Source organism: Hemitrygon akajei, chromosome 9 (genome assembly GCF_048418815.1).
Source record: "Hemitrygon akajei chromosome 9, sHemAka1.3, whole genome shotgun sequence".
Lineage (NCBI taxonomy): Eukaryota > Metazoa > Chordata > Chondrichthyes > Myliobatiformes > Dasyatidae > Hemitrygon > Hemitrygon akajei.
This window is the reverse complement of record NC_133132.1, coordinates 28,762,455-28,776,002: the sequence shown is the minus strand read 5'-3', so window position 1 is coordinate 28,776,002 and position 13,548 is coordinate 28,762,455. Positions and strand designations below refer to the sequence as shown.

The 13,548-nt window shown below is 41.2% G+C and overlaps 1 protein-coding gene across 1 annotated transcript; it reads right to left on the bottom strand.

Moving 5' to 3' along the window:
• Positions 1 to 371: 371 nt before the first annotated feature.
• Positions 372 to 4,578, bottom strand: LOC140732730 (immunoglobulin lambda-1 light chain-like). Its single transcript, XM_073055401.1, has 3 exons — positions 4,466 to 4,578; positions 3,997 to 4,341; positions 372 to 730 (listed from the first exon to the last, which is right to left on the bottom strand). The coding sequence occupies exons 1-3, from the start codon at positions 4,512 to 4,514 to the stop codon at positions 408 to 410; spliced, it is 717 nt and encodes a 238-aa protein (XP_072911502.1). The 5' UTR covers positions 4,515 to 4,578; the 3' UTR covers positions 372 to 407.
• Between the last annotated feature and the right edge of the window lie 8,970 nt (positions 4,579 to 13,548).

Here is a 13,548-nt window from a genome sequence, read left to right as displayed (position 1 = left end):
ACATCAGGGTAATATCATTAAAGAGAAATTTAAAATATATTTCTGTTTCATTCGGAACTCGAAAGAAAAGTCATGAAAACATGTTGCGTATCAGACTGGATCGTTAATGTTATTGGGTAGCTGTGGTCGAAATTATCAGCAGTCTGGCAAGAACCAAGAATGCCATCTTCAGATTACGGTCATTTGATGAACATCTGGGAATGACTTTAACTGAGACTAATTAACATTGGAGCTTGATTTAAGAATTATACTCATTTAATAGAATGGCATTTAAACCTGACAAAACTTAAATGACGAAGCTGAACGCAAATACTGAACTGCAAAAGAATAATGTTTTAAAGCTATTTTAATGAAGGAAAAGACGGATAAAATAAGCTTTTCATCTTTATTAAGTTTGAAATATAGTTTTAGATACAGCTGGATCTCTCGATCGTTGCTACAAACGGGTTTGCTAGAGCCTCGTGTTTAACCACGCAGGAGTAACGCTCGTGTGAGCTCCAGTCTGAGGCTGGCAGAGTCAGGTAACTGCTCACACTGAACGTGTTGTCCGTGTCCTGAAGGACAGGGCTCGTCTCAACGCCATCGCTTTTCGTACGTCTGTCCACGGTCCATTCAATGCCCACAGCTCCCGGATTAAAACGGCTCACCAAACACACCAGTGTCGCTGTGCCCTTTCTCGTAATTTCTTCTGTTGAAGGCCGGAGGACGGTGACAGCGGGGCTCTGAGGATCTGTTTAAAACAAGGTGCCAGTTTAGTATAGGTTGAGTAACTGTTTCTGTTAAAACATCCCTCTTGTTTAAAATGCATTTGGTATTTCATATATTCCTTCATCGTAATGAACAAATATTTCTTTTTCGTTTTCCGATTTCAATCTGTTAAATTAGAAATGAAAAAATTACCACCTAAAATCTCCCGTGATATTTGTTTTTTTGTGACACTGGGGCACACTATGTATAGTGGGGTAAAATGAATGATTTCGGCTGGTGTTGTAATCGGCATTGAATGAATGAATGAAATTAATTTATTTTGGTCGGTACAAACATAACAAAAAGCATCATTTATAACGATGATTTCATAGGAGAAAATTACAACAAAAACATAGTTATTCTTTAAAACAGGCCAAAAGGGTACAGCTGATTACGCCTACCCCTCTTACTTACACAACAACATATCTGGCGTCAATCATCACGTGAAAAAAAACATAATCTTTTTACACAAAATCCAGTTCCAAATATCGTATACTTATATTGCTTCCATTCATTTTAAATTTCTAAGTTTCCACCGTTTCTACTTCTACCTTAGACACTTTCACTTCATTCAAATCTTCCGTCATCAAGACAAGAGGCAGAAGTCTAATACATGTTTTGCTTAAAATCTGGGATTAGTACACGGGGCTCCCAACCTCTTTATGTCATAGACCCCTACTATTAGCAGAGAGATGTGCAGACCCGAGGTTGGGAACCCCTTGAATAGTGTATTTACTTCATCTTAGCCATCGGAATACAGAGTTTGCTTTACGCAATATAAAATTACAGACTGCCTGTATAGTAAATCACTTTTGGACAGTTTAATATACCTGTTGAAATATTATTTTTCTACTTAAAGTAAATAATTCAAATCTGGTTTGTGCAGGGTAGCGGATCTTTTCCTTACACTCACCACTGTCGAAACCACTTTCTTACAATATTCACGACCTAGGTGGTAAAGAGAGGGAATACAACTGTGTTCATCTAATATCGTTCAGAACTACGGCTCAACGTGGTTTACTTTCATAGTTTTAAGTAATTTCTCCTGCAAAGTTGAAAAGCTCGCTGTCCTGTGTTTGCATTTTTAGTGTAATGAGAACTATAATGATAGATTACTTTCACTGATTTACTTCCCGTTATGCCGCTGTCGTTCAGGGCAGTAATAAAGATCCTCAATTTATGTCTACAGAATGAATCGCACACAGATAGAGAGGAATGTTTCATTGCTATTTCCGTAACAAACTTTGACCTGCCAGGGTTGTTATCCCTGAGATGAACTCCCTGGATGGCGTAAGGATCACTCTTAGTCTGGCCTCTGCCCTTTGACCTGCTGGGCATGGTTGACACTATCAAAAACCAAAGCACAAGGCCATGACAATCGCCAACATAGCTCTCCGGGTCAATCAGCCACGCATGTCTTCAAACCCTACGATAAGGTGGTCCTCTTGGAAATTGATTTCCACATGGTGACCCAAGAGCATCACGATTTTAAATTGTCAAATTTCAGTATCACAATTGGCAGAAAAGTCTGTCTGCCATGTTTGCACATATAGACTTTCCAATGTAAGAGAGAAATAATACCAACAGTTGAAAACATAAAATTCTGAAAGGCGTCTGCTAATAACTATATAACCATATAACAATTGCACATAAACAAGCCATCTCAGCATTTCTAGTCCGTGCCAAACGCTTACTCTCATCGAATCCCAACCACCTGCACTCAGCATATAAACCTCCATTCCTTTCCTGTCCATATACCTATCCAATACGACATATCGAACCTGCCTCCACCACCTTTACTGGAAACTCGTTCCACACTGCTACCACTCTCTGAGTAAAGAATTTACCCTCCTGTTAACCCTAAATTTTTGCCCCTTAACTCTCAACTCATGTCCTCTTGTTTGAAACTCCCCTACTCTCAATGGAAAAATCCTATCCACGTCAAGTCTATCTGTCCCCCTCATAATTTTAAATACCTCTATCAAGACCTCCCTCAAACTTCTACGCTCCAAAGAATAAAGACCTAACTTGTTCAACCTTTCTCTGTAACTTAGGTGCTGAAACATAGGTAACATTCCAGTAACTCTGCTCTGTACTCTCTCTATTTTGTTGATATCTTTCCTATAATTGGGTGATCAGAACTGTACACAATCCGCCAAATTTGGCCTCTCCAATGCCTTGTACAATTTTAGCATTACATCCCAACTCCTATACTCAATGCTCTGATTTATAAAGGCCAGCATACCAAAAGCAATAAAGATTGAGAATTTCCATTCTAATATCTGCGAGCCACTCTTCGAAGCCCGTTCTGGTCTTAAATGGTGCAAGTTTGTTTCAAATTCCATTCAGATTCAAATTTAACTCTATACAGCAAAACACTGAAGGTTGGTTTCAAAATCCCTTGGCGGTTTAATATAAAGATTTGACTGCTCAAACTGGCGATGAAAAAAAAAATAAAATAGGACAATGATTAATCTAGCAGTTAGTCGTCTCAGTGACATCTCAATGAGTTTCCTTGTAATTAATGGACTAATTGATCCGTTGTTTTTGATATTCTGTTTCTCTAGGCACCTCAAGAATTTGCATTAACTGCCTTGTTCATCATTATCTAGGTCTCGGATGGCAAATATGGTACCAGTTTTCTTATTTTTTCGAAGAATGTAAAGAGACACACGAACAACTTAACCAAGGTGGCGAATGAGTTAAAAAAAAATCATATTTTCAGCGTGTCGGAGATAACTAGATACTGAGGAAAATTTCAGAAAGATTCTAGCTTATTGCAATGGATCCAACCGCCTTCATCATCTATCTTTCTTCGTCTATGCAAGTTTGTGATTTTTGAAGAACCCTCCAGGGTCCAGTGATCAGTAGCTAGCAGATAGCTTAAGGTTCTGACGGGCATCAGCCCAAAATGGTGTCATCAGCAAAGGTGCATCCACCAACTGATGCAATTAAAATTCGGGAATTTAGGATTATACTTATAAACTAACGATAGAAATAATTCTGCACCTGGTTTAGCAATTAGCATTTCGGCTTCTACAAAGCCAGCTCAAACTAAAGAAACAACAGAGCGGCATTTGGCGGTTCGGCCGCGCGAGTTCAATTAAATTATCAAAGGATCGTTACTCGTGGCTGGATATTTGAAAAGATCCACCATTTGTTTCGAAGCCACCCTTAGACGACACAGTTTTAATTATTGTTCACGTAAGTACCAAAAGGCAAAGCGCATTGAATTGATATTTTACTTACTGCCAATTCCCAGCCTCGTTCCTTTGCCGAAGATTAAAGCATTTTTCCAGACAGCACAGTAATAGTCTGCCGCATCCTCCGACTGGACGCTCGATATTGTCAATGTTGCCGTGTCGCCGGATATTGAGCCGCCGAAACGGTTCGGAACTCCGGAGCCTCTGTTAATGCTGCTCCCCGAATAATAGTAGAACAGATACCGAGGAACTTTTCCGGGAATCTGCTGGTACCAGGAAACAATGCTACTTCCTAAAGAGGTTCCAGACATGGTGCAGGGTATTTGGACGGTCTGCCCCAGAGATGTGGATTTCGAAGGTGGTTGATTCATTGCAACTTCTGCGTTGATATCTGGAAACATTCAGAGGGAAGGAAAAATGTGCCGAGGTTAATATTCGAGTAATACCAGAAGTGCGAGAAGAATGTCATTGAATAGTATTTCAGATTCAATATAATATCCATAGAAAATACTCACAAATTGCAGTGAACACCAGAGTACTGACCACACGAACCCAGCAAGACATTGTAATTAATTGAGTGAAGCTCACAAAAGGTGCGGCGGTTCAGTGGCGTCTCAAATTTTCAGCTCGCTTATGAATCCTGTGACGAGCTGGTACTGCGCGTTCCCTATTTATGCAAATCAGTTCAAACAGAATGGCACATTGACACCAATCACAAGTTGACAATTTTTTTCCGGTGTCAAATTAATTTCAAGTTGTTAGCCAGATAAGCATTTGGTCTCGAGTTGTGTAATTCGCCAATATATGTTAGATAAAGAACTTCTCCTCTCGTCCCTTCAGTTGCACGCGATATTAAAAATACGCAAACTCACTCCATTATTAAAGATGGTGTGTCCGAGATTTGTGAAAAGAAGAGATGATGAATAAAGTAGTGGCAATTATTAACGGATCTGTCGGATTGTTAATGAAGTCCAAGCCACTTATCTGTATATTTTTAGAAAACTCAGTACCGACTTGTAAAGAGCTTGGAAAGATTATGGAAGGCTTATTTTTCAGCAGCTCCCTAATCACTCTACTTTACTGAAGATATTCAGAAGGAAAATTGAGAGAGGTATTGAATCGAGCAGACTGCTTATTGCGTGTTGTGAATAATTAAAAGTGAATCAATTGGATTCAGCTGTTGCCGAGGGTAGTTCACTATAAATTCTGCCAAACTTAAGTTAATATGGGGAACTATATTTACATGTAACCACAGGTGCCTTAGCCCATTTGATGTACATAGCGTGTGGCAAGGTGAAGATACGTCTCTGCCTAAGGAGATGTAAGGTGTCCACCGCTAGCCTGCAGGACACCGTAAGGTAATGTGTCACAGCTGCTTAGCCCCGCGATCAATGTCACGTGAAGCAGGCGAGCAGGCAGTGTAAGGTCGTATGAGCAACTAGTGTACAGCAGAAGGCCTGGTTATGCGACCACTGACCACAGGCAGACAATCACTGAAGAGTATTGACAATGGCTGTGTTCAACCGACTTGAAAAGATACTGCCTGGGAGAAAGCAATGGCAACCAGTTCTGTAGAAAAATTGCACAGTATAATCTTGAGATAGATCGCCCACGTCATACAACGGTGCCCATTATGCTGATGATGTGTTTATAGGAATTAAGCAGACACTCTGGAAGTGAATGTTTTAATTTTATTCGTCTCACAGATCAGGCAGAACAGTGAAAAATTCTTCGGTCGTAATAATAGTCAAACCAACGAACATGGCAAATTACGAAGTATAGAGGTTTGGGACATGAAGAGCTATTAGAAGAATAATGCATTTTAGATCAAGTATTTAAGCCATGAATGTTGTTATCCTGTTTTCAGAGACTTCCCTCATTCCTCAGAGAATAGAAGAATAAACTGTACAGTTTTGTGTCATTTTCAGGGGCATAAAAAGAGACGAATTTTAACACAATGGAATTGAACGCGACAGTTAGAATAGAGTATGCCAGGCATTCCGAGTTCATCCAGCATTTTGAAGGTGGAGCGAACCTGGGATATGGGGATATCTCTCAATTCCTGTCGGAGCACAGAATTAGAATCTGACGATCAGCAGCTAACCAAATATCTCAAAGCAACACAGAATTTAAAGGACGATTTCCGAACCCAGAAGTTCATGTCCTCTTTGCAATAGATTTTTAAATAAGAAGACGAGTCAGTGAACTTATTCTATCAATAGGTAAGTGGCAGAACTCTTTCCGAATAATATACAGAATCGCCATCACGTGTCCGCTAATTCCAAAGAGAAAACCACTGAGATTTGTTGCTTGCAGCTTAAATCCATCTATATGCAAATTACCGAAGCACCGAATGAGATTAACTTGAAGGCAACAGCTGCATTTAAACCTTGAGCACACAACTCTAATGGAAATAAGTACATCGATGTTACCAAATGGAGCGAATAATTGCAAGTCTTCTATCATGTATTAACATGATGAACAACAGAAACGACCATTTCCGCCGAGCTTTGTTGCACCTCACCATAGATTGCTGTGGTTTAGGTGTCATAAAACCTGCGAACGTGGAAAAAACATACATGATGTGAATTCTATTTGTTGTTACAATAACATTAATCAAAATTGCCTGAGGGAACATTTAATCATTTGCATTAAACTAATTTACATTTGCAGCAATTATCCAAGTAAAGTACTGGATTTGGGCTATTATTTGGGGATAGTAACTGCTGCATAGGTTTGCATGGCTGGAACATCCCTCCCCAACTTTATATAATCGATATGTTTCCACAGTAATCGATGCAGCAGGTTTCAGGTTATCTCCCAATAGCTAAATCGCGCTTTTTCTGACCTGGGAGTATTTGACAGAGTTGTGTGGAGGGTAATATAGTTTGTATCTGATTCTTGAGTTAATTTTCTGTGAATGATTCATGGTGCACGGAACAAGTTAGTGCACGAATTAGGTACAGAGCAAATCTCCTTTACTTTCTCTAATTATTATCTCCTCGAATTTGCAATAGTATAATTCATATCTGTACTTTTTCCTTTCACACACTCCAAGGATACGAGTATGGTGAGTTAAAAACATATTCCTTTCACTTACAATATCGCCGTAAACACTGGCAGGGCCAGGACAGCACGAGGTAGATCGAAAGAAAATCAGCTACACTGCCCGTTAGTAGTAACAATCTTCAACAGAATACAGAAATACAGAATTTAGTTAAAGGGATCCATTGTTTCTATTCCAGGATCGGCATCGACTTCCTCTTAGGAAATGAGACTTGGCAAGCGACTGGTGGTGTCGGTTTGGAGCCAGTCACCATAATTCCATTAGATTTTAAAGGAGTTTTGAGAAAGAGACACAGTTAGTTCTCTAGTTAAAGGCCTAAATTTGAGCAAAGTAAAATTTGATGGGATTAGACCGGAACTCTCAAAGATCAATTTGGAGAAGCCGTTAGCAGGCATAGTGAAGTTTGGCAAGTCGGAAGCTTTTGAAAATGGGATACAGAGAATTCAGGGGCAATATAGCAGTGAACGGCAAGGTAGGTAGGATTCAGGAGCCCTAATTAAAGGAGGGAAATTGAAGTCTCCTGAACAGAAAGGAATAGCCGTCTGGGATGTAGCAAAAACGGTTCGGAAAGCGAGGACTGCTGGCGTCCAGTTAATGACGAAATCAGTAGCGAAAACGGGCATAAGACATCCTTGACAGGTAAGTTGATTATAAGAGATTCTTTAAATATATAAAAAACAAAAGAAGGAGCTGGGGAGAGAAAAGTTCCACTTTGGAATTAGTTTGATTGTCGAAACAAAGGAGGACCAAAATGATAGCTTCCATTCTACTTTAAAGAGGAAAAGGCGTGGAAGCGGGCAAGCTCAGGGACGAGAAGACTAATGCCCTGAAAGGTAATGATATTAAGCAAAATCGATGTTTCTGTTTTTGAAGAGGATAACGGTGAATACATCCCTGGATCTTGCTCTCTGTATCCCAAAACGTGTAGCAAGCTTGGGTGCAGTTTGCTAGATCTTTTGCAGAGACTTTTGTGCGTTTGTTAACCACAGGTGTGCAAGGTAATGAGAAGCTGTACAAGATAACGAGAGGCATTGACCATGTGGATATCAGAGGCTTTTTCCCAGGGCTAAAATGGCTAGCACGAGAGGGCACACTTTTAAGGGACTTGGAAGTAGGTACAAAGGAGATGTCAGGGGTAGGTTTTTTTTACACAGAGAGTGGTGAGTGCGTGGAATGGCCTACCGGCTGCGGTGATGCAAGCGGAAATGATAGTGTTTTTAAAGATACACCTGGACAGGTACATTGAGCTTAGAAAAACAGAGGGTAATGGGTAGGCCTATGTAGTTCTAAGGTATTCAGCACATGTTCAGCACAGTTTTGTGGGCCAAAGTGCCTGTACTGTGCTGTAGCTTTTCTATGCCTCTACGTTTCTAGATGTGGTTTGGAAGCCTAAAAGTTAGCTGATGTTGCCTCTTTATTTAAGCGAAACTTTAAGGATAAGCTACGGAATTACAGCCTGGCGAGCCCAACATTAGTGGTGGGAACGTTACTGCCGCTAATTCTGCGAGACAGGATGATCTATATGCACATGGAAAGGCAAGGAATGCTTAGGAACAGTAAAGTGGTTTAGTGCGTCAGAAGTCACGGATCCTGAATTTACATTCGGATGTTTTGAAGATCTCACCGAAACCGTTGATGTGGACATGGTAGTAGTTTACCACATGGAATGGACGTCTTGAATTATAATGAACCACTGGGATATTCTGGGATTGCTTTCCTTTAACGCACGTAGGCTGGTATTGACATGATAGAGGTTTATTAACTCGTGACGGGAATATATAGGGTGAAAGGTCAAAGTGCATTTCCCGTTGACACGGCTCCTAAAACTGGAGAGGATGTACTTCAGGTGAGAGGGGAATATCAAAGGGGACCTATGGATAAGTGTTCATCGCAAAGGTGGTGACGATGTGGAAATACCAGCCAGAGGAAGTGACAGGCACTGCAACAATTTCGAGGTTTAAAATCCGCTTGGAGATATGCACGGATAGGAAATGTTTAAAGAGATACAGCGAACATGTAGGTGAATGGGTCCAGCTCAAGAAGACTGCTTATTCAGTACAGCTGAAGTGCGTCCAAGAATTCGGGAAATGATCGCAATGAAGTTGTAAAGGGGTTTATCGATCTGATACTACATTGGTCGTTTCGAGCAGATGGAGCTCGTTAGCCATGTTTGGCAGCTCATCTCGGAGAAGGAACACTCAGATCTCAAACCTCCGATGCCTTGCGGCTATGCCAACACATGGGGAAAGGCTCCGAGTAAACCCCGGTATCACGGTTCAATCAGTGAAAACCTATGCAGCAGAGCGATCTCCAGTCTTCTTGTACAGTCAAGCATCTAGATGACGACATCTCTCTGTGAAACTGGTAGTTGATTTGCAACTGGCAATCCACATTAAAATAAATATTAGGTCATGTTATTAAATAAATAAATATATTCGAATTGTAACTGCAACCGTGCTGAGTAATTGCACTGCAGCCAGTTAATTGATTTTAAAAAAAAATAAGTTATAAATATTGTCCAGAGGAATGATCTCCCTCGCTCCTGCTTCTCTTGAAAATAACCCTCCCAAAGGTCGTGTACAGTCACCGCACCTACGTAATGCCGATTGTTTGACACGCATTCGGCACCTTTCTACAATGTCAGTCCACGTTTTCCAACCATCTTCAGTGTGGGACTTGAACCTGCAACTTGCCATTTGAGAGGGCGCAGGTCAAACCACCAAATAATAAATGACTGATTGACGATTTGTTATCGTTCTTTAATATGTACATTTGTTTGTCACTCCAGATGGAAATTGTCCTGCCCTTCGATTGCTGTCCCTTCGATTGAAACCCGAGATTGAAGGACAGATTGTGAGTCTGATGTGACTAGTCAACAACTATTCTCTTAGACAGGTGGAGGTGTCTGAGAAAAGGACCACAATGTCGTGGCTGGTGTCCAGACAACCCGAGCCGTCCGGGATACCCACCGGACCTACATCCTCAACTGTTACCTCACGCTGACCGCCTCCCAGTGGAACTCACAAGAAAAGTGCACTTGTGAGGTTCCACGATTGATTCCCTTCTATTTGCAAGCGGCTTTCCTACAGTCGTACTTTACATTATGGCGGAATAAAACATTTTCACTTTGTAAATGTAACCCGGAATCTTTTGCTACAGAAAATAAAAATATATTCCTCTTACGTGTCAGCGGTTGAATTAAACCAGCGGAGGGGCAGCTGGTATCGTGCCCTGACGGTATTGGTTATTAACCATAAATCTGGGAAGAGGAATAGGGCATTTTGTCCCCATAACGCGTCTAGATATTCATCAAATACTGGTTGATATTTGATCTCAGCAACATGCTCCTGCTCTTTTCCTTAACATTGAGAAATCTGTGATCTTATGAATGAATTTAATGACGATGCCTCCAAAGGCTGGAGAATAACACCATCGCCAGCACATTGAGTGCGTGTGGTTGAGTGGGGTGCAGGCTGTGCGAAGCTGCCGTTTCTGGGAACATGACGGAACGCCCCTGAGTCAGAATTCCGGCAGAAGGCCCTTCTCACATCTGTTCCTAGATGCAAACGCCTGATCTGAGACTGGAGCAATTGTTGTGGACTCCGCATCTAGGAAAGAATCTTCTCTTCATTGAGTATGTTAAGATCTGCTAGAATTTTAATTTTCATCGATATTTCCACTCATTCCCGTAAATATCTAGAGAAAAGAGGGCCAGACTACGCAATTTCTTCACAAGTGGTGATTCTGCAACTAATCTATCAATACCTGATGAAATCCCTCAATGTTTTTGATGAAATCTCCATCCCTACATTGGGCCAGATGGCCTAATCCTTGGCCTATGTCTTATGGTCTTTTTAAGCAGCCAAGGCTAGACCACGCAATGTCGCCCCCATTCGTGTACATAAATTCTCTCAGGAGAAACGGTTAAAGAACATTTGTTTTCCCTGTGGTCTGTTGTTCTGGCATTTCGGCTTTCAGGACGCCGACGGCCAGTTATCTTTAATACATTACCGAATGCCCCGCTATTAATGTAATTGACACGTTTGTAAGATATATTAAAATTGGAGCATGATATTAAAGACTTAACTAAAGTTTTAATTAAAATTAGTTCCTGAAACAACAAACAATCGAATAATTAAAATAATTCATTAAAATAAACCATATTTGAACAGTTTATATTTCTCTTTATACAACTCATGTTTACCCTCCACCCCACAAACAATGGTGTCTCCAATGTTTTGAAGAGGTGAATCTGGCCAGGATACAAGGCACAATCTAGTGTAATGTTGGGCGACGTCCTTTCGGTTCTGCTGCAGGTTCTTGCTGCTCTGTGTTTTAGTTCATTAGAAAGTGTAAGTGGTTGAAGTATAGAGGATAGGGAGGCCACAGAGAACAAAGTAAATGTCCGGATAGGATGAATGGAAAACGAATGGCTCACCTCATCAATAGAAAGGTGGTGTATTTAGAGATACAGCACGGAACAGGCGCTCCCGCTCCAACGAGCCACACCGTCAAGCAGCCTACCTGTTTAAAACTAGCCTAATCCCGGGAGAATTTACGATGATCAATTAATCTAGTAACGGGAACGTTTTTGAACTGTGGGAGGGAACCGGAGCACCAGGAAGATCCCCACGCGGTTCATCGGAAGAACGAACAAACTCCTACACGCAACGCCAAAACTGAAGTCCGAGCTATTGCTGTAGTGTTGCACTAACCGTTATGCTAACCCGATGCCCGGGAGCCACGGGCAAGGAAAGGTATAAGTGAATACAAGTGCTTAGATTATGCAAGGTCACGGGGATAAATAAGAATTCATTCGCGGATCTTCCTCAAGATTAGCATTTCTCTTCATTGCATAAATACAAATAGTGTGTCGTCGAAAAAAATGAACCTTAGTTCATTGCGAAATGCCGAAGGGCATGCTCGGAACAGTGAAGGTGCTGCTAAACTTAAACACAGAAAATGTAGGGAATACTCTGCAGGGCAGGAAGCCTCTGTGTAAGAAGAGCCATTGCTGACAAATCAATTCATCAGACATACTGATGGCTGGTGGGGGATCAGAAACACAAAAACTGTTTCTTTTTCCACAGATGCTGCTTGAACCGCGTCTCCAGCATGTATGGTTTTGCTGTAGATTTCTAACATCTAACGCTCATTGTCGTACCAATATGACGTGTAAATCACTGAAGGTGCAAAGCAATATTACATGTATGCAAGATCGAAAAAAGGAAGCCATCATCTCAAGATAATATAGTGCTGACTGTATAAATACGTCAGGACATTTCGAGTTTAAGAAGAAGGAGGTGTTCGGCCTCCTAATGAGTATTAAGGTAGATCGGTCCCCAGGACCAGATGGGAGTTACCGTTGTATCTTGAAGGAGTCAGGAAACGAGATTGCTGGGGCCTTGACAAGTATCTTCGTGGCCTCTAGCCATAGGCGAGGTCCCAGAGGACTGACGAGTGACTAATGACGCACCTCTATATCCGAAGGGAACAAGGGGAAATCCTCGGAACTATAGACCAGAGAGTTCACGTCAGTTGTAAGAAATTGCGGGAGAAAATACTTCGGGATAGGATATATGAGCATTTGGAAATTTACACCCTAACGAGGGAAAGCCAACAAGGCTTTGTACGTTGCAGGTCGTGCCTTGCCAACTACGAGTTTTTTACAAGATTACGAGAGAGATTGATGAGCGTAGGGCTGTGGATGTTGGTTACATGGATTTTTATTTTTTTTTAATTTTTATTTATTTATTAAATTTTAGAAAATTACAGGGATAAAAGAGATGATGAAATAGTGAGAAATAGTGGATTTTTGTAAGGCTTTTGACAAAGTCCCTCTCTGGAAACTAATCCTTAAGATTACGAAGCATGTAGTCCGTGGCGAATTGTCTCTTTGTATTCAGAAACTACTTGCGCATAGACGACAGGGGGTAGTGGTTGAAGGGATCCATTCTAGCCGGAGACTGTTATTTAGTAGAGTTACGCAGGGGTCTGAGCTGCGACGTTTGTTGTTTGTGATGTATATAAATGACCTGAAGTCTAACAAATGTACTTTTAAGGAGCATAAGAGAACACTGAAGAAGCAAATTAGGATGGCTGAAAGAGGGCATGAGGTTGCTCTGGTAGACAAAGCATAGGAAATCCCAAGAGTTTCTACATGTATATTGCGAGTAGAAGGATAGCAAGTGACTAGTTTCCGATTAGAGCGGCCATGAAGCTGAAAGGGATTAGTGAGATCACAATTGGATTTTTTATATCTGTATTTACTCGAGAGACGGACACAGGGTGAGGCAAAACAGTAGTGTGTTCATGGACTTAAAAGGATTAGAGAGGAGGAGGTGCTTACAGTTTTGAGACAACGTAGGGTGGATATATCCCCAGGAGCTGAAGAAGTGTTCTCGGACCTTGTGGGAGGCTAGTGCAGAAAGTTCAGGGGACCCAGCAAGCATTTTAAAATGTCCTTAGCCTCAGCTGAGTGTAGCCAATTTTGTTCCGTTGTTCATGGGCTCTCCAAGAATAAAATTGGCA

What these genes read in the sequence shown, in the direction of transcription:
- LOC140732730 (XM_073055401.1), bottom strand. Translation starts at nt 4,514, where the DNA reads ATGTCTTGCTGGGTTCGTGTGGTCAGTACTCTGGTGTTCACTGCAATT. An exon ending in TCTGGTGTTCACTGCAATTT is followed by an intron (nt 4,342 to 4,465) that starts GTGAGTATTTTC and finishes GAATGTTTCCAG; the next exon opens with ATATCAACGCAGAAGTTGCA. An exon ending in AACGAGGCTGGGAATTGGCA is followed by an intron (nt 731 to 3,996) that starts GTAAGTAAAATA and finishes TGTTTTAAACAG; the next exon opens with ATCCTCAGAGCCCCGCTGTC.